The 26,731-nt window shown below is 32.4% G+C and overlaps 1 protein-coding gene across 3 annotated transcripts in view; it reads left to right on the forward strand.

The window, feature by feature from the left end:
• Window positions 1-26,731, forward strand: part of LOC128996844 (lachesin-like) — a 117,572-nt gene that overhangs the window by 46,711 nt on the left and 44,130 nt on the right. For all 3 annotated transcript variants that reach the window (XM_054422347.1, XM_054422349.1, XM_054422348.1), the window contains one exon: window positions 26,614-26,717. In XM_054422347.1, coding sequence (XP_054278322.1) covers window positions 26,657-26,717 — 61 coding nt within the window. In that variant the 5' untranslated portion in view covers window positions 26,614-26,656. The remainder of the gene's footprint in view (window positions 1-26,613; window positions 26,718-26,731) is intronic.

The following is a 26,731-nucleotide window of genomic DNA, read 5'->3' on the forward strand; positions in this document are numbered from 1 at the left end:
TAGCCCTGGGTTCTGCAGGCTTATTATATGGATTATATAAACGATAAAATTTATCTATAAACATATTTTTATTTAATAAATAATTCCACTTTCTCTCAATTCCTCAATAATGGAATCTATTTCATTATCCACTCCTGAGTTACCGGCTTGGCGACTTAGCCAAAGAAGTCTTAACCTATCTACAAGCTCATTAGGATCATCCCAATAAATATAGTCTATTTTCTTACCAGTCACTTGTCTCAAACCTTCACCAACAGATTTAAAAAGAGGTTTAATTATATTAAGATATTTAGTATGTCTATTACTTGAAATTGGTGCACCATCTTTGTAACTCTTTAAATGTCCATTTGTAGCTTCCAAAATTTCTTTATAATTTTGCAAATCAGCCGGAGTATAATCCTCAGGTTCTTTTAAAGTTAACAATTGCCACAAACCTTTTGTCCCCTTGTAGGTTTTATTTGCAATTGTAACATCATCATTGGCAATATCAACTTCCTTATTTCCAATAAAAAATTTATTTGCTTCTCGTCTAATACCATATGTAGTGTCTGTCATACTACTTTTACTGAGGTAATTTCCTAAATAGTCTGATGCTAAAAGACCAAAATCTAATTTCTGTGGAGTAGATTGTTGTAATGGTTGTAATCTTGGTATTATTGGTATTCTAGATGGAGTCATTGGGAGAATCTCCATTCGAGGCCTCTCTGTTTTGGCGATTTTTTTTAATTCTTGTAATGGCTCTATTAAAGGTTGGAATGTTTGGAACCTCTCTTCAGCCTCTAGAAACTTGCCACGTTTTAAAGCTCTATATTTCTCTCGTATTTGATTTGCAGAGTCAACCAATTCTTGTTGAATGTTTTTCATCTTTTATTTACATTTTATTTATCTCATTTGACAAAGGATTGTACTCAAACACTTTATCATGTATTATCAAACAATATGCAGATGTATTTGCTGGCACATTTTCTGCAGTTTCAATCTCTAATTTAATATCAACAATTCCTTCCTTCACTGTTTCGTTCTGTCTAGAACAGTCTATTACAATTAGTGGATATTTCTTCATAAACTCAGCCCTACTAATCATAGGATCTGGGATAGTATTATAGTAAGTCTCTCTAAACCTCATAAACATCTCATAAGCTTTAGAGACATCTCCATTTTCAAAGTCGAGATTTAAATCACTATAAGGATAATATTCAGAGTTTAGAAATACTTTGAGATTTTTTAACTTACAGTGATCAAATTCATCAGTTCTTTTTCGTGCACTATTATCCCTAGCTGTTTGGAAACCAAATATAATATACCTAGGCTTCTCCAAACTTGAAGATGTCTTTACTGACCATGTATGTCTTGTAGTATTGGGATATGATGGAAGTTCATGCAACTCTAAGCTTCTAAATGCAATTTGCAAATTTTTATTTTGCAGTAACATCTTTTGTAATTGTAACTTCTCCCCATCTGATGGTATTACATGTGGCATCACCCATTGAATTGAGTTAAGTGTAATTTTAGGAATCATATCAGCAGTACCACTGGCTGGAGCACTAGTGGTTGTTAATATACAATTCAAATCATTTTTGGATCTTTTTAACACCAATTCTTGTTTGACATTTACTAATACCTTATTAAAATCCTCAAATACACCCATTAACAGTTCTAATGGCAAACAAGTACTAAACTTGCCACTTTTATGGAACTCTTTTAAATTCGTGTCAGAATCAAATGCCACATTTGACAATTTAGTAGTTTTATTGTAAGAGCTCAATATTTTCATAAGACTAGAAATTCCTGGGTTTCTTACAATGTCTATTTCTTTACCTGCGACTTCATATCTAATTTCATCAAATAAGAATGCAAATGCATTATTTATAAAATGACCTTTATCATGATTTTCAATTTCTCCCTTAATATACAGATAACTCCTACACGGGAGAGTTAGCAAATCTTGATTATTAATACATATTCGAATTTCATCGGAATTATTTATTGCCAAAGTGTTGTGGGGAACATAGGAGTGATTTGTAATTTTAACCACACTATCGTCGAATTGGGATTTCCCTGTAACGTCTAGAAAATCTTCCATTTTTATTAATAGAAAATTTTAACTTTAGTCCTATTGATCGTAGGAACCTAGCATTTTGTACACTTATAGATAAATTCTTATAAATTCTCATATCTTTTTTATATGACAAGTAATTGTAGTTTCTTCTCCATTAAAGTCAATTGCCTTGTCATGCTGATCGGCAAATGTAATACTGACAACATCTAAACTTCTCTTATTTACAGGAAAATATATAATATTTCTTGGAACTTCAATAATTTTGTAGCCAGGAGGAGCTTCTGGATAAAAGCTATGTATGGTGTGTGATTTGTTTCCGTTTAAATAGGACCCGTTTGCAATATTACATTTTACTCTAATCACATTTACATTATTAATGTTTATTTTATTTGTAGATTCAAACTGAACACCAGGAGTAGAAACACCTTTAAATCCCAATAAAACAGACCCTAAACATGGTTTTGTAAAATCAAACACGTGGCTAGAAAGTAATGTCGCTTTCATAGTTTTATTATTAGCTGTAAGGAAAAAGTCTGGGATTTGCTTTTGAATTTCCTTTGCAAGCTCAACCACCTCATATGTTCCTTCAGAAATTTCTATTGTAACTGGAGCTTTGTGGTCATAATAGAAAACATCATCACCTTCTTCAATGGTTAATTTGTTGCCTTTAAGTTGATTTAATTTTGGAATAAGCCCTTTGAATAAAAGTTTGACTTTAGTATTAATTAATGCTTCTCCATTCTTATGTATTATAACTTTAAGTTTACCATCTAATAACTGGTTTAAATCATCAACTAAGATCTCTCCCTTTGGTAATGTTTTTTTCTCTACTTTGTAATATGTTAAAGTATTAAGTGGTTTTTTTACATTAAATATAGAATTATAACTTTGAAAATCTACTAATCCAATTACATAATCATCATTTAATTCTATGGGAGGAAAGAACACTGACTTTAGCTCTGGCTCTGTACCCGAAAATGTTATAGTAAATGAATCCATTTTTATAAACAAAAATTTTTTATGAATGATAAACATAAAATTCCACAAATAGAACTATTTAAATCTTGTATTTGATCGGTTGTATAGAATATTTTATGTCCCTCAAAATATTTAATTACTTCTTTTGGAGGTTGGATTCCAAATGGGTCAAAATAAATTACAATATCTTTATTTTTACGATATGCTGTCCAATGTGTGCCAGATGAACTGTCTAAATTAACTATTCCGCACTCTTTTACTTTTGGTGTTAGATTTTTTAGCTCGTTTTTTAGGTACACCCCCCGGAAGTGAGGCACGTCTTTTGCGGCCTCTAACAGCTGGTAGTTGTCCATCTTTTTTATTAAATTTTAATCCCATTCCCATTTTTGCTTTTGCCTTCATCAAATTTGTCACCGCATAAGCTGCAGCTCTTTCAGCAAGATTTGCGTCATTTGCCGTTACTCTAGTCCAAGCTAAGTCTGCTAATCTCATGTCTGCTTTGTTCCGAGCAGCGGTATCGGGATTATTCATGTAGAATATGTCATGCTCTTTACAATAAGAGTCTAGCTTATTTTTTGGAGGTACATTTTTGGCTAAATTTTGACGTATATTCGTTCCAGGTCCACAGTACCGATATGATGGTATGTGAAGTGGAAATGGAAGATTATTTATAAGAGTATTCAATAACCCTCGACCCCTGTAAGGCTTTAAGAATAAACCTTTGCCCTTTTTACATGTTTTCTTATTATTTTTCACCATTTTTATTATATAAAAAATGTCTTTTATTCAACAAAAACATAAATTTAAAATAGTACATACTAAGGAAAATATACCAAAGAAGTTGGGTCTATTTCCTACCAATATTCGATGTGTTATTTGTGGTCCAAGTGGAAGTGGGAAGACGGTTGTAATTTACAATTTAATTGTGAAAAAGGAAGGATTAAAATTTACAAACTTATATTTAATATCTAAATCTTTAGAACAAGAAAAATATAAAAAAATAATTGAAATATTTAGTTTGTGTGACGAAGTGAAATTACACACGTTTACTGACTGTGAAATCACACCAAATGATGTAAAATCACAGTCAGTTGTTGTATTTGATGACATAAATAGTCAAAATATTACACAATTTTTTTCAATGGGTCGACATAAAAATATTAACTGTTTTTACTTGTGTTAATCTTACAGCAAAGTACATAAACATTTACGTGATAATGTAAATTTCCTAATATTATTTAAACAAGATGATTTAAATTTAAAACATGTATATAACAATCATGTTGGTAATGACTTTTCATTTAACCAATTTAGAAATCTCTGTCATCAATGTTGGGATAAAACTAAATATGGCTTTTTTGTAATAGACAAAGAAAGGTCAAAGAATAATGGCAAATATAGATTTATGTTTGATCAATTTTATAATGACCAAGCGCAAGAGTATTGATGCCATCTTCCAGAATAAACCTCTTGTCATCGTCAAACGATAGTACTTTCTTATTCATAGTTAAGGTTTGAAGATGATGATTTGTAGATTTAATTCTTGTCACATTCTCATAATAATCTTGCCCAGTTGCAAGACAGTTTAAATAATGTTGATGTCTGAGGAGATGTTTAACTGTAGCACCATCAGCTCCTTTAGCTTTTTTGACCTCTAAAGCTTGCTTGTCTTCTTCATATAACCATTTTAGAGGAATATAAGAATATAACTTTGGTCTTAAACCACAATATTCATACATAATATGACCATCTAATTCGTCTTTAAACTTGCCAGTGACTTTTTTATTTTTATCAGAGTATAAGAAATGGTCTTTACTATATCCAGAGGTATCAAAAAAGTGCAAGTCACATTCTATTTCCTTGTAAAAGTCCTCTGTAACTATAGAATACATTAAAGAATCTGTATCTGTCATAAGAAATCTTTTGTTCTTAAATTTTGACATATAATTATAGTGGAAATCATACATTATTACTTTACTGATATCTAAAATGGTCATTCCTAAATATATCGGCTTATTAAACTTTACAACTAATTTATTTAAATGTATAGCATGTAAATTGTTATCGAACTTTTTGCTACAGTCGAACCTTGGATTAGTGACATATTTAGTTAATAGTGACTCATCCTTGAGATATATATCACGAAACTTGCGTTGGTTCATAATTGTTCGACCAAAGAGACTATTATTTAACAATTTGTAAAAGTCTTTTTCAAAATCATTTTTAGCACATTTGCGTTTTTCAATATTAAAATTAATATAGGGCGCAAGCCATTTAGACTGTCTAAATTTTAAAATTCTATGGTATTTTGTAACAATCAAACCCAATTCTTCATATTTTTGTAATGCTTTATAATGTAAAATATATTTAGTTTTGTCATTTAAATTAGGTATTAATTTGCCATTCATTTTCTCAGGTGCTAATGGATAGTCATTATGTAAATCATGTAAGCTTTTATCATATTTTAAATCAACTTCTAAAATGTATCCAAACTCATCATTTTGATTGTTTTTGTATATTTTGTAGTCTATCTCATTCGTCCAACGAAATCCATCCACGGGTAGTGTCTCACACATAGCTGTGGAGTATAGCGAGTTACAATCTAAATATACTAAATACACACTCTCTTGTTTGGGGTCATAATGTTCACCCATATATCTATTATTGGCTTTAGCGTAACGTGTGGAAATCATACTGACTCCTCCTCTGATTGCACTTTCTATGAACAAATGCATGTCAATATCTTGAAATAATTGTAATTTTATGCCAGTCATTCTAAGACAGGCTTCCCATGTTAGTCCTGGAAGTGAATACATGTGTACGGGGTCAAGTTTGTAATCCTTTAAACACAGGTCTCTAAATGTCTCAAACACATCAGCCAGTAGCAATACATCTGTTTTAAGATATAAATCATGATATTCTTGTAAATTATGTATATTAAAATGGGTCCAGATATGTTTTGCATGTTCATATTCGATGGGAGAGATATGTTCTTTAGTTAAAGTACTGTAAAATTTTTCAATTGGAGGTAGAGACTCTGCAAACTTATCTGGTCCTGTCATATATTCATAGGGAAATACGCCTTTGCGTTGTAGTAGTGGATTGTCTATAAATCTAAATGTATTTAAATTGGAAGCTAATTTGTATAATGGAAGGGACAGAAAGTTATAGGAATCTAAAAATACTAAATCATCAACAGAGAATGAAATGTACTTTTCCATATCTTTGGCTATACAATTTAATTTACGATTATATTTTCCCAAGTGTTGCATTATTAAATGTCCATCATAATTTTTCAAGTTATGGAAGAATACTGGTATTTTCTTTGTTACTTTATAGTTTAAATTACAATCATTGTGGGCAGCTCCACGGTATTGGCCATTTGAATGACAATGTTCTCGTACCCTATCAAAATATAGAGGCTTTTCACAAATATGACAATGTGTTGAGTTTTGGAAAGATGCCTCTTGCTCAGGAGTCATTACAAGGGGAATATATATCGCCATTTGACTTTTAATAAAATCATAAGTCTCAAATAATCTTTCAAAAAACACATCCATAACATTTGCACCACTATATAACTCTTCAGAAATAATCTTAGAATCTTTTACTACGACAAATGCAAATCCCGATGGAATATGTATATTGGAGTTTATAAAGCACTCAAAATCAGCATAAATCACAAATGGGGCTTTAAGTTGATATTTATAATTTTTAAATTGTAATGTATCTTGTTTAGACATTTCCACTCTTTGTGCATCAAAGTTCTTACAATATGTTATATGACATTCTAATTTATCTTTGGTGTAAAAATGTTGTAAACAAAACTTGCAAAAATACTTCTTGTGGTCTTGTTTCGTAGACCGTAGCATTAACCTATCAAAATCACGAATTAAACAGTAATGTGATTTACGACCTTGTAGTAATAATAATAGATCTATGTGAGCATTACTATTCAGTTTGGTTCTTCTTAATGGATATATAAATTTTTGGTCTTCAACTCCAAATACATTAACACTTATATTATTTTGTCTTTCAAATTTATCTATATCAGATATTTTAACAGGATACTTTATGTTTGTCATATTTAACTGATTTTCATAGGGTGCATATTTCGATACCCTTTCAGCATGTTTAGCATTCCTTGGATGTAAAGCTGCTAAAATTGACCAAAGGAAGCATTTATTATCAGCATTCTTTATATTTAAAACTGCTTTTGTCAATTTAATACTTTTTGGTGTGGGGATATATGACTTTGGAGTTAGGGGCTTATACTTGTAAACGTGCAACTGCCAATATTTAGTATGGTCATAAATCCATCCACTGCCTTCGGCTTGATATTTGTGTATGGAAGCATCAATCTTTAAAAGAGCATTTTCAATTTGAGGCTTTAAATCTCTCTTCTCAATGGTTAAGGTAGTAAGGCTTCTAAAATCTGCAATACATTCTTTCTCATTAACTAATTTTCCATTTTGATCTATTGTATATTTTATAAATTTGATTCTCCTTACTAAAGTCCATTTTATCGGTAGAGGACAAGACTGAAGAGTACTTTTAAGTTCAGTTTTAATCGATTCACCAACAAATTTAATCATTGTATATGGACATTTGTTACAAGAATTGATGTGTCTTTTAAAATGACCAACAACATTTCTTTTACAGAAATTACAAGTCTTATGAGTTTGTAATATATGAGATTTTAGAGCCATGTTATTATCACAGATTATATCACAAACTTTGCACAGTTTCACCTTCATTTTATGTATTACCTTGTAGTGGCGAATCAGGTTGCTTTTTTTGGAGAGCGATGCAAAACAATGTTGACATGTAGTCTTCATTTTTATATATGTAATTAAAAAATAGGTTGGCATCTTCTATATAGTAGAAATTACATTTTGACAATTTCAATTAATGAAAAATAATAATTTGAATTAGAATTTTATATTTTAATATTCAAAACAATTTCATACAATAAGATTTGGCAATTGTAATTTTCTAAATCAAAACTAAATCCAAAATCTTAAATAAAAAATACTTTTTAGCAATTCAGATTGCTGAGTCTACATATATACAGAGTGAGTGTTACCTATTTTAAAGGGGGCTTGACAAAATTATATAGTATAATTCAGCTAAGTTTTTAAATAATAACTTGTACACACTTTAGACTCAAAGTCCCCCGGTGCATAAAATTTGGCTATGTTTTTAAATAATAACTTGTACACACTTTAGACTCAAAGTCCCCCGGTGCATAAAATTTGGCTATGTTTTTAAATAATAACTTGTGCACACTTTTGACTCAAAGTCCCCCCGTGAGTGAGTTTGGCTAAGTTTTTAAATAATAACTTGTGCACACTTTTGACTCAAAGTTCCCCCCGTGAGTAAATTTGGCTAAGTTTTAAAAAAATAACGTGTACAAACTTTTGACTCAAAGTTCCCCCGTGAGTGAATTTGGCTAAGTTTTAAAAAATAACTTGTATATATTTTTGACTCACTTAAAAATAGTAATAACAAAATAAGTTACTTTTTTGGATAGAGAAGCAGCACACAGTTGACATGTAACTAAAAAAACTAAGTTAGCATGTTCTATATGGTGGAAATTACATTTTAGACAATTTCAATTAATGGGAAATAATAATTTAAATCAAAATTTTAAATTTTAATATTCAAAACAATTTAATACAATAAGATTTGGCAATTGTAATTTTCTAAATCAAAACTAAATCCAAAATCTTAAATAAAAATACTTTTTAGCAATTCAGAATACTGAGTCTACATATATACAGAGTGAGTGTTAGTTATAGAGAAGACTATGTTACCTATGTTAAAAGGGACTTGACAAAATTATATAGTGAGTATAATTCGGCTAAGTTTTTTAATAATAACTTGTACACATTTTGACTCAAAGTTCCCCAGTGCGTGAAGTTTGGCTAAGTTTTTAAATAATAACTTGTGCAAACTTTTGACTCAAAGTCCCCCTCATGAGTGAATTTGGCTAAGTTTTTTAAAATAGACTTATATACATTTTAAGTTCCTTAGTGACTGTTCAAAATACTCTAAGTGTTTAAAAATAGATTTATATACATTTTTATAAGTTCCTTAGTGACTCAATTCGGCTAAGTTTTTAAAAATGGACTCGGGAAATTAGCTACACTCCTAAGTTAAAAGAAATACAGAGTATGAGTAGCCTACAAGCATCAATTACGTCACCAATTGATCCCATGACCCGACACGCGACAACATATTACATTAGTCTAGCTTAGATGTCAAAGACTTACCATAACAAGAAGATCCAGGTGGAAGAGTTAGTGATGATTCCGTAGAATGCCCCCCTTATATACCACAAAATTGTCTAAATTAATTTAGAACTTAACAATGGAAATTGAACAAACTGAAATTGAACAATTGAATAATTGAGGTCAATCAATCAAACATATTTGGCAATTGTCTAAACCTGCCCCAGACAGACTGGCGCCAGACAGGCAGAGAATGTTGACAATTGGTTTTGATTGGGGTCATTAGGTTACACTCACAGTCATTCATTTGAGTCAGGCATAGTTTACGCATAGCCATAAGCATGCCCGAGTTCACGCACAAACCTCACATGATTTTGAAAATATACATGGGAATGGATGTGGATTTGAAATTTTAATAGAGTTTGAACATTTATATAGGCTTGTATTGGACGAGATCCAGGTCTTTTAAAAAAGTGGCCAAAAAATGAGCCATATTCCAGACGTGATTTTTAGTATTAACAAAAGTAGAAAATTTATATAGGGGTGTATAGGTCAAGAGCTGGGTCTTTAAAAAAAGTGGCCAAAAAAAGCTCTTCCATTTTTTTCTCATTTTTCCCCTATAAAAAGTGCCCTAAAAGTGCCTCTAAAACGCCGAAAGTGGGGTCATATTGTCCTATTGTATCTACTCTAATCTTACTAGTAAACTCTTAATCTCCTCTTAATCGCAAACTAAAAAAATTCCTAGATTACTTTTTCTCACCTAAATTGTTAGTAATCGTAAAAGAATGTCAGTACTTTAACACGTCTTATTCCATTCTCCTAAAATGTAAAAATCTGTGATTTTGTATTTACATTAAAAAAAGTCCTTACAAAAAAACAACAATTTTTTGTAAGACTAATCGTTGATTAAAATTGTTAAAAGAAGCAATTAGGGGGATTATTAGGATGATGTATCCTCTTAAAGTCTGCAGATTTTCGTGAAAATCTACGTATGAGGTGCTTTTTTGTCGGTACGCTATAACTTTCTTAATTCTTTTCCAATTTGCATAAATAAGGAGTCTTTTAAAGCTTTTTTTACCCACTTCGCTAGGAACGTATACAAATCACTCGTTGATCAGTAGTTATTAGTAAACCCGATATATATATATATATACATTCTGCAAGAAATTTAATAATAAAAAGGTTAAATACCTGCAGTACTGTCTGTGATCCTGGAATTTAGGTCAGCGACCCAGGTTTCGAACCTAAAGGTTCATTTTCAAGCTGGTTACCAGAGTTAAAAACACATAATCCTCTTCATAACTGTGGAGAGTCGTTATAACACAAAAGACACGAACACGAAAACATTAAACATTAAACAAAATTGGCCAATTATAATACTGGTACGGTAGCGTGCGTGGTGTAGCCGGCAAAAGATGAGTCTGACTCATCGTAGAGAGATAATTGGGTAACCCCGGGGATAAAATAAAATTAATCACTTTAAAGAAGTCTAAACAAGAAATACTTAAAAGTAAGTACTGCATGGATACTTTAGCTTTTATATTTGTTTATTTACCACAAAGCCTTCATTTTGATATAGCTACCAACCATCTATATATCTAATTCTGTAAGCCCAAAATTTTACAATGAAATAGTGAGTGAACGGGAGGCCGTAGAAAGCTGGGAGAGGTCTCATTTTAAAGGTCTGGGCATGAAATTTTGGGGAAAATTAGCCATTTTCCTTAATTATGCACCAAAAGGTTATTACGGAATAAATTAGTTCTCATTTAAATAGCATGGGAATCCAAGGTCATGTCTGCTTTGTTTACTTTAAAACATGTGGTTTAACTTTATTTAAAGCATATGGTAATTTGTAATATGTACTGTAATATGTATACTACTGTATTATAAAGCTGAAATAGACTTTTTTACAATTTTAAGGATCTGAATCAGTTAGTTAATGGAGTACGATTGGTTGTGTTAAGTATGTCTGAAAAAAGTTAGAAGGAATTACTGGAGTAGGCAAAGGGAACATATTTTTTATGCCAAAATAAAACTAATATCTACAGATGCTAATATATGCCGTTTAAGTTTACAAGGATTCAATTCCCATTGTGATTAGCTCTCGCTATTCTATATAAAGCGCAAGGCCAAACCTTCACAAAAGTTGGCATTTATTTGGAAAAAAACCAATGTTTACCCAGTGGCCAGCTTTATGTTGCTTTTAGCCGGGTAAAGCGGCCAGAAGATGTTAAAATACTACCAAATAAAGACCAAGGAATCTACTTTAATATGGATACTGTAAAACAGAGAGTTTTTGCATTTTACAATTTGGAGGATGACATTATCCCTATGTGTTTTTTCGAAGTGAATTTGTCTATATTCAACGAAATTTATATGTATTTAATTAATAGTCATAAAGATTAATATTGAAAATGTTCCTTAGTTGTATTACGATTAGAAAGTTTAAATTATAAACACACCGCATAAACAGTCCTTTGGAATTTTTATTTTAAACAGAGCAGACATCAAAATGCTTAATGCAGCTATAATAACTATCATACATATTAGGCTATAATATATAAAAATGTTAAACAATTATTCAAGTTAGGGTAACCCATGAGACTAATAATTTGTACAAAATAATTACTAGAATATTATAGGGGCCAGTGCCCCTACAAGCCACTAGTTCCATGTATGTTTAAGAATTCCATATTCAAACATCACCTTTTATCTCTTATCTTTTCTTTACTTCAGGTTTCAAGGAATAGTTATTTTGGGTCGAATTTCTTACTTACAGGAAACTGTTTGTATCACACTTGATTTGGTTATTTACCGAGGGACGTAGAACGCTCTGTTGTACGCATTAGAGTGTTTTAAGCTCATTAAGCCCTTTAGGTTCGTTAGCTCATAATCCCATGCTAAAAGAACTCTGTTATAATGTTGAGAGAAACCTAAGCATGATGGTCCAAGATTGGTTGTGGCACCTACACCATCAAAGCGAAATTGGCTGACTCTGGTCAAACTGTCATGCTACGCAATAGTTTGTAATCCTTTCAAACTGACTAAGAAGGAATTTCCTAACGTTACCTTTGCCATGACTAAATAAGGCATATGGACATACGCTAACGAAGGAAGGCTTGCATGTGTCAGACTCTGTCTTTTTACAAATTCAATTTGTGTGGCTTTGTCAAGGGTGCGCTTTTCAGTTAAAGCTATGTCTGTGTAAAAACAAGGCCATCAAAACAAAAATCTTATATGACCATATAATTACTTCAAAAATAGTTTCAAATAGGTCCTGTAAACATGTGTTAACATTATATTTTTAAAAGGTTCATTTATCTAAAATATAAACCCACATCTATTCCTGGAGCAATATACTTTAATCAACGATGCACTTACTACGCAGAATTAACTATGTTGTGTCCATCAATAAATGATTTTTTGTCCTAGGAAACCAGAATTGTTTATCTGATTACTTTAGGCTAGACCTAGGGGTTGCGGCATTATCACACGGATAAAATCCATTGGTGATTTGGCGGGATTTGGACCCGGGACCTCTGGAACCGAGGCCCCGCGCTCTAACCACTAGACCAGCTCACTCTCCGAATAAATGGGATTAGAGAAGGATTCAGTGCTAATGCTTCGGACAGGTCAGCTAGTGCTTTAAATAATAGCATTCTAAAATTTCCAACCTAATTTACAAATATTTATAAAACGAGCCATTTCATAGGTTCAGTTAAATCGGACGATTAAAATTATGTAACCAGACACACCTGCCACGTTATATACCACAAATAAAAATCTTACTACTACCCTGGCATTATATTTTATAATATCCTCCATGATTAGATTTTTCCTGCTTAATTTTGCACGGAATACTATTGATTGATATTTTTGTTTCGCGATTGACCATACTATCCATGTGTATTGAAGATAATAATAGTAACAGACACTTTGATTGATCAATTGATATTTTTGTAAATCTAGAAATAGCTTTTTATCATTTCTTTATAAGTTTTTAATGAGCGTCGAGCGACGTTTCCATTTACAACATTCTTAACCCAACCCGATCAAAAACTAAATTTGAATAATTCTACCAAAATATTAGCAACGCTCACGCACAAAACAAATGATTAAAATCAATATTATGAAACACTGAATATTTGCACCACAAGGAATACGTCTTTTCTGACGTATTCAGTGCACATCCTCGACCGAGTTATGTATGTACTCTTGAGCGGCGTCTACGTGACGTCAAGGATTTGTTTGTACCTCTCTACTCAATCAGACATATCGTTAACGTAATCTAATCTCCTCTCTTTGAATTGTCTTCCTTCCATTGTATTGTATGTGGAATTTCCCTATTGGAAATGGCGAATTTGTAGATGTTGGGTAGTTTTGTGGAATTTTGTAATTTTTTTGTTTATTTAATTTGCTAATCTGAATTACAAGGGATATAACAGAGGTGACTGTGATATAACACACTGAATTTCAATGAAAATCGTTCTGGTCATTTTTAAGAGGATACAATTTTTTGTATCTTTTGGATTTTTATAGACAATTTACCATAAAACAATAAAAGTTTTTGAAAAAAAATAATAAAAGATATTCTATGTCAAGTACCCACATGCAAATCAATTTATTAAAAAAATTTCTGCGGGTGCCACCCTGGAAATATACACTTGAACTAAAAAATTTGGAAGGGAATAATTTTTTTCCATATTGTATCCTATGTTTAAGGGGACTAAGTAAGAATATAAAATACGGTAGCACAATTACAACTATCAAGAATAGTTAGCATAGCAGAGACCCTACAAACATTGTAAGTAATAAAAGAAAACCTAAGGTAGTCATAAAATCCTGGCGAGTAAACGCAAAAGTAAGATTTGTCTAAGGCACGTTTCGCAATGACCCCGTGGAGAACCCGTTTTACTGCGAGGTTGACTCTTTTCAACGCGACATCAGAGGGAAGTTTTCCATTCCTACGGATGAAACTTTGTTTTAGACTCTCTGTCTAAAACTTATTATTCTAGTTCTACACAAAACCACAACCGATCTGCTCTTGTATTTGTCAAGTGATGGTAATTTGTTCCTGCAAATTGGTAACATAGCGTACGAAAAATTGGGGATACCATTTTTTGCAATTTAACTCGTCAACTAATATATAATCTGTAACTCGTAAACTAATCTTACTAGTAAACTCTTAATCTCCTCTTAATCGCAAACTAAAAAAATTCCTAGATTACTTTTTCTCACCTAAATTGTTAGTAATCGTAAAAGAATGTCAGTACTTTAACACGTCTTATTCCATTCTCCTAAAATGTAAAAATCTGTGATTTTGTAGTTACATTAAAAAAAGTCCTTACAAAAAAACAACAATTTTTTGTAAGACTAATCGTTGATTAAAATTGTTAAAAGAAACAATTAGGGGGATTATTAGGATGATGTATCCTCTTAAAGTCTGCAGATTTTCGTGAAAATCTACGTATGAGGTGCTTTTTTGTCGGTACGCTATAACTTTCTTAATTCTTTTCCAATTTGCATAAATAAGGAGTCTTTTAAAGCTTTTTTTACCCACTTCGCTAGGAACGTATACAAATCACTCGTTGATCAGTAGTTATTAGTAAACCCGATATATATATATATATACATTCTGCAAGAAATTTAATAATAAAAAGGTTAAATACCTGCAGTACTGTCTGTGATCCTGGAATTTAGGTCAGCGACCCAGGTTTCGAACCTAAAGGTTCATTTTCAAGCTGGTTACCAGAGTTAAAAACACATAATCCTCTTCATAACTGTGGAGAGTCGTTATAACACAAAAGACACGAACACGAAAACATTAAACATTAAACAAAATTGGCCAATTATAATACTGGTACGGTAGCGTGCGTGGTGTAGCCGGCAAAAGATGAGTCTGACTCATCGTAGAGAGATAATTGGGTAACCCCGGGGATAAAATAAAATTAATCACTTTAAAGAAGTCTAAACAAGAAATACTTAAAAGTAAGTACTGCATGGATACTTTAGCTTTTATATTTGTTTATTTACCACAAAGCCTTCATTTTGATATAGCTACCAACCATCTATATATCTAATTCTGTAAGCCCAAAATTTTACAATGAAATAGTGAGTGAACGGGAGGCCGTAGAAAGCTGGGAGAGGTCTCATTTTAAAGGTCTGGGCATGAAATTTTGGGGAAAATTAGCCATTTTCCTTAATTATGCACCAAAAGGTTATTACGGAATAAATTAGTTCTCATTTAAATAGCATGGGAATCCAAGGTCATGTCTGCTTTGTTTACTTTAAAACATGTGGTTTAACTTTATTTAAAGCATATGGTAATTTGTAATATGTACTGTAATATGTATACTACTGTATTATAAAGCTGAAATAGACTTTTTTACAATTTTAAGGATCTGAATCAGTTAGTTAATGGAGTACGATTGGTTGTGTTAAGTATGTCTGAAAAAAGTTAGAAGGAATTACTGGAGTAGGCAAAGGGAACATATTTTTTATGCCAAAATAAAACTAATATCTACAGATGCTAATATATGCCGTTTAAGTTTACAAGGATTCAATTCCCATTGTGATTAGCTCTCGCTATTCTATATAAAGCGCAAGGCCAAACCTTCACAAAAGTTGGCATTTATTTGGAAAAAAACCAATGTTTACCCAGTGGCCAGCTTTATGTTGCTTTTAGCCGGGTAAAGCGGCCAGAAGATGTTAAAATACTACCAAATAAAGACCAAGGAATCTACTTTAATATGGATACTGTAAAACAGAGAGTTTTTGCATTTTACAATTTGGAGGATGACATTATCCCTATGTGTTTTTTCGAAGTGAATTTGTCTATATTCAACGAAATTTATATGTATTTAATTAATAGTCATAAAGATTAATATTGAAAATGTTCTTTAGTTGTATTACGATTAGAAAGTTTAAATTATAAACACACCGCATAAACAGTCCTTTGGAATTTTTATTTTAAACAGAGCAGACATCAAAATGCTTAATGCAGCTATAATAACTATCATACATATTAGGCTATAATATATAAAAATGTTAAACAATTATTCAAGTTAGGGTAACCCATGAGACTAATAATTTGTACAAAATAATTACTAGAATATTATAGGGGCCAGTGCCCCTACAAGCCACTAGTTCCATGTATGTTTAAGAATTCCATATTCAAACATCACCTTTTATCTCTTATCTTTTCTTTACTTCAGGTTTCAAGGAATAGTTATTTTGGGTCGAATTTCTTACTTACAGGAAACTGTTTGTATCACACTTGATTTGGTTATTTACCGAGGGACGTAGAACGCTCTGTTGTACGCATTAGAGTGTTTTAAGCTCATTAAGCCCTTTAGGTTCGTTAGCTCATAATCCCATGCTAAAAGAACTCTGTTATAATGTTGAGAGAAACCTAAGCATGATGGTCCAAGATTGGTTGTGGCACCTACACCATCAAAGCGAAATTGGCTGACTCTGGTCAAACTGTCATGCTACGCAATAGTTTGTAATCCTTTCAAACTGACTAAGAAGGAATTTCCTAACGTTACCTTTGCCATGACTAAATAAGGCATATGGACATACGCTAACGAAGGAAGGCTTGCATGTGTCAGACTCTGTCTTTTTACAAATTCAATTTGTGTGGCTTTGTCAAGGGTGCGCTTTTCAGTTAAAGCTATGTCTGTGTAAAAACAAGGCCATCAAAACAAAAATCTTATATGACCATATAATTACTTCAAAAATAGTTTCAAATAGGTCCTGTAAACATGTGTTAACATTATATTTTTAAAAGGTTCATTTATCTAAAATATAAACCCACATCTATTCCTGGAGCAATATACTTTAATCAACGATGCACTTACTACGCAGAATTAACTATGTTGTGTCCATCAATAAATGATTTTTTGTCCTAGGAAACCAGAATTGTTTATCTGATTACTTTAGGCTAGACCTAGGGGTTGCGGCATTATCACACGGATAAAATCCATTGGTGATTTGGCGGGATTTGGACCCGGGACCTCTGGAACCGAGGCCCCGCGCTCTAACCACTAGACCAGCTCACTCTCCGAATAAATGGGATTAGAGAAGGATTCAGTGCTAATGCTTCGGACAGGTCAGCTAGTGCTTTAAATAATAGCATTCTAAAATTTCCAACCTAATTTACAAATATTTATAAAACGAGCCATTTCATAGGTTCAGTTAAATCGGACGATTAAAATTATGTAACCAGACACACCTGCCACGTTATATACCACAAATAAAAATCTTACTACTACCCTGGCATTATATTTTATAATATCCTCCATGATTAGATTTTTCCTGCTTAATTTTGCACGGAATACTATTGATTGATATTTTTGTTTCGCGATTGACCATACTATCCATGTGTATTGAAGATAATAATAGTAACAGACACTTTGATTGATCAATTGATATTTTTGTAAATCTAGAAATAGCTTTTTATCATTTCTTTATAAGTTTTTAATGAGCGTCGAGCGACGTTTCCATTTACAACATTCTTAACCCAACCCGATCAAAAACTAAATTTGAATAATTCTACCAAAATATTAGCAACGCTCACGCACAAAACAAATGATTAAAATCAATATTATGAAACACTGAATATTTGCACCACAAGGAATACGTCTTTTCTGACGTATTCAGTGCACATCCTCGACCGAGTTATGTATGTACTCTTGAGCGGCGTCTACGTGACGTCAAGGATTTGTTTGTACCTCTCTACTCAATCAGACATATCGTTAACGTAATCTAATCTCCTCTCTTTGAATTGTCTTCCTTCCATTGTATTGTATGTGGAATTTCCCTATTGGAAATGGCGAATTTGTAGATGTTGGGTAGTTTTGTGGAATTTTGTAATTTTTTTGTTTATTTAATTTGCTAATCTGAATTACAAGGGATATAACAGAGGTGACTGTGATATAACACACTGAATTTCAATGAAAATCGTTCTGGTCATTTTTAAGAGGATACAATTTTTTGTATCTTTTGGATTTTTATAGACAATTTACCATAAAACAATAAAAGTTTTTGAAAAAAAAATAATAAAAGATATTCTATGTCAAGTACCCACATGCAAATCAATTTATTAAAAAAATTTCTGCGGGTGCCACCCTGGAAATATACACTTGAACTAAAAAATTTGGAAGGGAATAATTTTTTTCCATATTGTATCCTATGTTTAAGGGGACTAAGTAAGAATATAAAATACGGTAGCACAATTACAACTATCAAGAATAGTTAGCATAGCAGAGACCCTACAAACATTGTAAGTAATAAAAGAAAACCTAAGGTAGTCATAAAATCCTGGCGAGTAAACGCAAAAGTAAGATTTGTCTAAGGCACGTTTCGCAATGACCCCGTGGAGAACCCGTTTTACTGCGAGGTTGACTCTTTTCAACGCGACATCAGAGGGAAGTTTTCCATTCCTACGGATGAAACTTTGTTTTAGACTCTCTGTCTAAAACTTATTATTCTAGTTCTACACAAAACCACAACCGATCTGCTCTTGTATTTGTCAAGTGATGGTAATTTGTTCCTGCAAATTGGTAACATAGCGTACGAAAAATTGGGGATACCATTTTTTGCAATTTAACTCGTCAACTAATATATAATCTGTAACTCGTAAACTAATCTTACTAGTAAACTCTTAATCTCCTCTTAATCGCAAACTAAAAAAATTCCTAGATTACTTTTTCTCACCTAAATTGTTAGTAATCGTAAAAGAATGTCAGTACTTTAACACGTCTTATTCCATTCTCCTAAAATGTAAAAATCTGTGATTTTGTAGTTACATTAAAAAAAGTCCTTACAAAAAAACAACAATTTTTTGTAAGACTAATCGTTGATTAAAATTGTTAAAAGTAACAATTAGGGGGATTATTAGGATGATGTATCCTCTTAAAGTCTGCAGATTTTCGTGAAAATCTACGTATGAGGTGCTTTTTTGTCGGTACGCTATAACTTTCTTAATTCTTTTCCAATTTGCATAAATAAGGAGTCTTTTAAAGCTTTTTTTACCCACTTCGCTAGGAACGTATACAAATCACTCGTTGATCAGTAGTTATTAGTAAACCCGATATATATATATATATACATTCTGCAAGAAATTTAATAATAAAAAGGTTAAATACCTGCAGTACTGTCTGTGATCCTGGAATTTAGGTCAGCGACCCAGGTTTCGAACCTAAAGGTTCATTTTCAAGCTGGTTACCAGAGTTAAAAACACATAATCCTCTTCATAACTGTGGAGAGTCGTTATAACACAAAAGACACGAACACGAAAACATTAAACATTAAACAAAATTGGCCAATTATAATACTGGTACGGTAGCGTGCGTGGTGTAGCCGGCAAAAGATGAGTCTGACTCATCGTAGAGAGATAATTGGGTAACCCCGGGGATAAAATAAAATTAATCACTTTAAAGAAGTCTAAACAAGAAATACTTAAAAGTAAGTACTGCATGGATACTTTAGCTTTTATATTTGTTTATTTACCACAAAGCCTTCATTTTGATATAGCTACCAACCATCTATATATCTAATTCTGTAAGCCCAAAATTTTACAATGAAATAGTGAGTGAACGGGAGGCCGTAGAAAGCTGGGAGAGGTCTCATTTTAAAGGTCTGGGCATGAAATTTTGGGGAAAATTAGCCATTTTCCTTAATTATGCACCAAAAGGTTATTACGGAATAAATTAGTTCTCATTTAAATAGCATGGGAATCCAAGGTCATGTCTGCTTTGTTTACTTTAAAACATGTGGTTTAACTTTATTTAAAGCATATGGTAATTTGTAATATGTACTGTAATATGTATACTACTGTATTATAAAGCTGAAATAGACTTTTTTACAATTTTAAGGATCTGAATCAGTTAGTTAATGGAGTACGATTGGTTGTGTTAAGTATGTCTGAAAAAAGTTAGAAGGAATTACTGGAGTAGGCAAAGGGAACATATTTTTTATGCCAAAATAAAACTAATATCTACAGATGCTAATATATGCCGTTTAAGTTTACAAGGATTCAATTCCCATTGTGATTAGCTCTCGCTATTCTATATAAAGCGCAAGGCCAAACCTTCACAAAAGTTGGCATTTATTTGGAAAAAAACCAATGTTTACCCAGTGGCCAGCTTTATGTTGCTTTTAGCCGGGTAAAGCGGCCAGAAGATGTTAAAATACTACCAAATAAAGACCAAGGAATCTACTTTAATATGGATACTGTAAAACAGAGAGTTTTTGCATTTTACAATTTGGAGGATGACATTATCCCTATGTGTTTTTTCGAAGTGAATTTGTCTATATTCAACGAAATTTATATGTATTTAATTAATAGTCATAAAGATTAATATTGAAAATGTTCTTTAGTTGTATTACGATTAGAAAGTTTAAATTATAAACACACCGCATAAACAGTCCTTTGGAATTTTTATTTTAAACAGAGCAGACATCAAAATGCTTAATGCAGCTATAATAACTATCATACATATTAGGCTATAATATATAAAAATGTTAAACAATTATTCAAGTTAGGGTAACCCATGAGACTAATAATTTGTACAAAATAATTACTAGAATATTATAGGGGCCAGTGCCCCTACAAGCCACTAGTTCCATGTATGTTTAAGAATTCCATATTCAAACATCACCTTTTATCTCTTATCTTTTCTTTACTTCAGGTTTCAAGGAATAGTTATTTTGGGTCGAATTTCTTACTTACAGGAAACTGTTTGTATCACACTTGATTTGGTTATTTACCGAGGGACGTAGAACGCTCTGTTGTACGCATTAGAGTGTTTTAAGCTCATTAAGCCCTTTAGGTTCGTTAGCTCATAATCCCATGCTAAAAGAACTCTGTTATAATGTTGAGAGAAACCTAAGCATGATGGTCCAAGATTGGTTGTGGCACCTACACCATCAAAGCGAAATTGGCTGACTCTGGTCAAACTGTCATGCTACGCAATAGTTTGTAATCCTTTCAAACTGACTAAGAAGGAATTTCCTAACGTTACCTTTGCCATGACTAAATAAGGCATATGGACATACGCTAACGAAGGAAGGCTTGCATGTGTCAGACTCTGTCTTTTTACAAATTCAATTTGTGTGGCTTTGTCAAGGGTGCGCTTTTCAGTTAAAGCTATGTCTGTGTAAAAACAAGGCCATCAAAACAAAAATCTTATATGACCATATAATTACTTCAAAAATAGTTTCAAATAGGTCCTGTAAACATGTGTTAACATTATATTTTTAAAAGGTTCATTTATCTAAAATATAAACCCACATCTATTCCTGGAGCAATATACTTTAATCAACGATGCACTTACTACGCAGAATTAACTATGTTGTGTCCATCAATAAATGATTTTTTGTCCTAGGAAACCAGAATTGTTTATCTGATTACTTTAGGCTAGACCTAGGGGTTGCGGCATTATCACACGGATAAAATCCATTGGTGATTTGGCGGGATTTGGACCCGGGACCTCTGGAACCGAGGCCCCGCGCTCTAACCACTAGACCAGCTCACTCTCCGAATAAATGGGATTAGAGAAGGATTCAGTGCTAATGCTTCGGACAGGTCAGCTAGTGCTTTAAATAATAGCATTCTAAAATTTCCAACCTAATTTACAAATATTTATAAAACGAGCCATTTCATAGGTTCAGTTAAATCGGACGATTAAAATTATGTAACCAGACACACCTGCCACGTTATATACCACAAATAAAAATCTTACTACTACCCTGGCATTATATTTTATAATATCCTCCATGATTAGATTTTTCCTGCTTAATTTTGCACGGAATACTATTGATTGATATTTTTGTTTCGCGATTGACCATACTATCCATGTGTATTGAAGATAATAATAGTAACAGACACTTTGATTGATCAATTGATATTTTTGTAAATCTAGAAATAGCTTTTTATCATTTCTTTATAAGTTTTTAATGAGCGTCGAGCGACGTTTCCATTTACAACATTCTTAACCCAACCCGATCAAAAACTAAATTTGAATAATTCTACCAAAATATTAGCAACGCTCACGCACAAAACAAATGATTAAAATCAATATTATGAAACACTGAATATTTGCACCACAAGGAATACGTCTTTTCTGACGTATTCAGTGCACATCCTCGACCGAGTTATGTATGTACTCTTGAGCGGCGTCTACGTGACGTCAAGGATTTGTTTGTACCTCTCTACTCAATCAGACATATCGTTAACGTAATCTAATCTCCTCTCTTTGAATTGTCTTCCTTCCATTGTATTGTATGTGGAATTTCCCTATTGGAAATGGCGAATTTGTAGATGTTGGGTAGTTTTGTGGAATTTTGTAATTTTTTTGTTTATTTAATTTGCTAATCTGAATTACAAGGGATATAACAGAGGTGACTGTGATATAACACACTGAATTTCAATGAAAATCGTTCTGGTCATTTTTAAGAGGATACAATTTTTTGTATCTTTTGGATTTTTATAGACAATTTACCATAAAACAATAAAAGTTTTTGAAAAAAAAATAATAAAAGATATTCTATGTCAAGTACCCACATGCAAATCAATTTATTAAAAAAATTTCTGCGGGTGCCACCCTGGAAATATACACTTGAACTAAAAAATTTGGAAGGGAATAATTTTTTTCCATATTGTATCCTATGTTTAAGGGGACTAAGTAAGAATATAAAATACGGTAGCACAATTACAACTATCAAGAATTGTTAGCATAGCAGAGACCCTACAAACATTGTAAGTAATAAAAGAAAACCTAAGGTAGTCATAAAATCCTGGCGAGTAAACGCAAAAGTAAGATTTGTCTAAGGCACGTTTCGCAATGACCCCGTGGAGAACCCGTTTTACTGCGAGGTTGACTCTTTTCAACGCGACATCAGAGGGAAGTTTTCCATTCCTACGGATGAAACTTTGTTTTAGACTCTCTGTCTAAAACTTATTATTCTAGTTCTACACAAAACCACAACCGATCTGCTCTTGTATTTGTCAAGTGATGGTAATTTGTTCCTGCAAATTGGTAACATAGCGTACGAAAAATTGGGGATACCATTTTTTGCAGTTACAATAACTTTAAGCAGAGGTCAGCAAATCTCTGAAGAGTGTCTATTTTTCCACCTAAATACCAATGGCCTAGTGAATAAACTGTACAAAACCATAACAAAATTTAAATGCCTATATAATTCGAAATGTCTTACTATTCATGCTAATTATGACAAAAGTCATGACCCCCCCCCCCATCTAATACTAGTCTTAGTATATAAACAGATATATCCTTTTGGTGGTTGTGCAATTTTAGCAGGGAGATTATGGGGGCAGCTTAAAACTGTTAAATGTAAACCACCTTCAAGTGACATCTCATTTTGAATTGTTTACATAAACTTAAGAATGTTAAAAACCAGAGTTCGCTATCTCTTCTCTATCCAAAATGGTAGCCAATATTACCATTATATTGATTTTTCTTTTTATTGTATTGACTTCAATACATCTGACGGGCTACCTTTATAAATAGAGAAGAGATTATATAATCTGATTTTCACAATTTTTTAAGTTTTTTTGAACATTTCAAAATATGGTGACACTTGAAGGGGCTTATAACATTAAAATCTTTGAGTTTCCCCCAAAACCCCCCAGTTTTGGGGGACACTCAAAATTTTCAAAATCATAAGTTAATTAATATTGCACGACCACCAACGGGATATCTGTATAAATAATTTACTTATAAAATTATTAAATGGGTGTTTGACTTTTTATTCACCCTGTACAATTTTATTCTCGGAATAAACCATGTTCTCTAGTTGTTGTTTCAAGTAATTGCATCTCTTGCCATAAGACTGTTAACAATGTTTGCATTATTGTGATTGGAGCCATCCGTTTTAAATAAATAAGTAAATTGTGCAGGGACACACACAGTGTTTGCTTGCTAGTATCCACGATACACGCTGTATAGGGACGCCTCGCGGACACAGAATGTTGTGTTGTATTGAATCGTTTTCCGATATCCTGTCTTACGTGACGCCAATTTCTATAACGTGTGGCGCCCGAGATACTATTTGCTCAAAAAATTCTTTTCACAAGGAACGCTATGTTAAATAGAAATTTAGGTTTGAGAATGTAGGATGAGTAAGTATTTGTAATAAGGAGACCAGTGAAGTCAACAGCTAAGGGTTTCCCGTGAATAAAATTAAAAGAAATACTAGAGATTCCATGTACCCACATACAAATCAATTCAATAACCATTTTTCAGAGGGTCCCAACATGAATACCAACACTCGAACTCAAAAATTTTGACCGGAACCATTTTTTCTCCAAATACTATAAGGGGACTGAGTAAAAACAGGATATACGGTAGTTAACAAAATCATAAGTTTTTCTCTCATTTCAGAAATTGTAGTCTCTGACCCTTTCCGAACTCTAATCCTACAAAGTTTTCTTTTGAGTGTGGAGGAAAGATTTTGATTGACGGTATTTTATAAAAATCCATTGTAGATCAGAAGGGTGTATACGAATTTGGAATCTGTCATGCATCAAAAAACATGCACAGCATTTTTAACTACCATCAACATAACACCAGTAGTACCCACAATCGCTGATGTATCATTTAAACTTAAAAAAATTATCAAAATAAATTCTGCCAAAAGTTGAACTTGTGAGAGAAAAATAATTGCTTAAATTATGAATTTAATACCTTGAGAGTAAAATTATTTTCTGAGTTCAAAAATTAATTGAAGAGTATTGAGAACATAAAAAATGCATCAAAATAATGTGTTGAATTGTTCCAATCTTAGTAAAATTGTTTTAACGTGAAAAAAGTAAAAATCTCCCGAAACAAAAACTGTCAATGAAAAAATCCAAAACTTCTTTCGAACATTTACACGTTTTAAAACTGCAATCCAATATATTGTTTTGAAAGGGTTTTAACCTAATCGTAAGTCATCTTTTTGCATCAATGTACACTATTTATATGTTATATTGTTTAAAATATATTTAAAGAAATTGATCCAGAACTGTGATATGTATGGTTTAACGGAAGGTAAAGGAAACCCGATGTAAATGTGTCCAGGTATGAGACACGTCTAGGTAACGTTCCCCAGAGAAGTACCCAGACTGTGGCCTCATAAACCTGCACTACGAGCCTCTCTATAACATTAACCAAATGCATTATTGTACTTTTCCAAATATTAATAATAATGGATAATTGTTTACTTTAGTTACGTTTTGTATATTGATATAAAAATCTTAGAATATGTAAGAAGCATGTTTAATAATTTGCTCATGCACTGAAAGAATTTGCTGAGATAAACTTTAAGACCTTAAGGAGTATTAGAATATACTACTTTTATGTGTATAAAGATTTTTACCAAATTAACCAAATAATGGAATTGCATGTGATTTATGACACAAATGTATGTGGTTGTGTGAATGAAACAAAAAAAGACTGCCTTAAATTTAATTAACGTTTACAGTTAGTAAATCTTGTTTAAAATTATTATGACTAACTTGACTATCAAACGGTTTAGAAGAGGGGCATCATTTTAGCGAATAACCTATAGAGGATAAGTTATTACTAAAGAAGGTATTATCATGGTAAGAGCTGGACTCATGACCGAACTATTTTTTGTTTTGATGTCCCCATTGTGCAAAAACACCATCCGTTTTTATACCTATAATATGTCCGTTAGCACGAAAACTCGAGTAAAAATTATCCAATATTGATGAAATATGATGAAATGTTATAAACACGTAAACCTCCTTTTATTCGAACGAGTTCTCGAACCAGCATGACTGGACAATGGGAACGGGGTCTTACAAAGAGATAAGGGGATATTTTTATGGGATGGTTATTATTTTTTATCCTCAAAACATAAAATTTGCCAACTTATATCTAAACCATTTTTAGAGCTTAAATAATTTAGTAGACCCAATGTTAAAACTCTGTTGTACGCTTGATGGTTACGGAAAATTTTTCATAAAGGGGGGTAGTCTTGATAAAATGTCTTAGTGAAAATCCAATAAGGGAAATCTAAATTCGTTTAGTCCGCAGGCTGCTGCTGATGGGGTGTTTTATTACCTCAACTGCCACTGTGTCATTTGTATGTCAGGAGATCTGAAGACCAAAGATAACCATAAACCATAACCATGGTGATGGGTCACGAGGGTGCAAACGGCCGGTGTGAAATCAACTACTGTACATGCCTATCAATCTAGGACGCGACAACTGACCTGCCCTGTTCGATAAACATTGTTTTTCTAATCTACTAAATATTTGTAAGTGGCTAATCAATTATACGTTTTGATTGTTTAACATTTTCGTTTTTCAGATGCGTATTGGTAATGATGTGAACGACCAAGCGCTGGGCTAGGATGATACCTCTGCAATACATATTTGGCGTACTACTCGCTGCAGCACTAGTCGCACAATCTGGTGAGTAATTAGCA

This window comes from Macrosteles quadrilineatus, unplaced genomic scaffold (assembly GCF_028750875.1).
Source record: "Macrosteles quadrilineatus isolate MER2022 unplaced genomic scaffold, UCM_ALF_1.0 Scaffold_6__1_contigs__length_79288215, whole genome shotgun sequence".
NCBI classification, from domain to species: Eukaryota; Metazoa; Arthropoda; class Insecta; order Hemiptera; family Cicadellidae; genus Macrosteles; species Macrosteles quadrilineatus.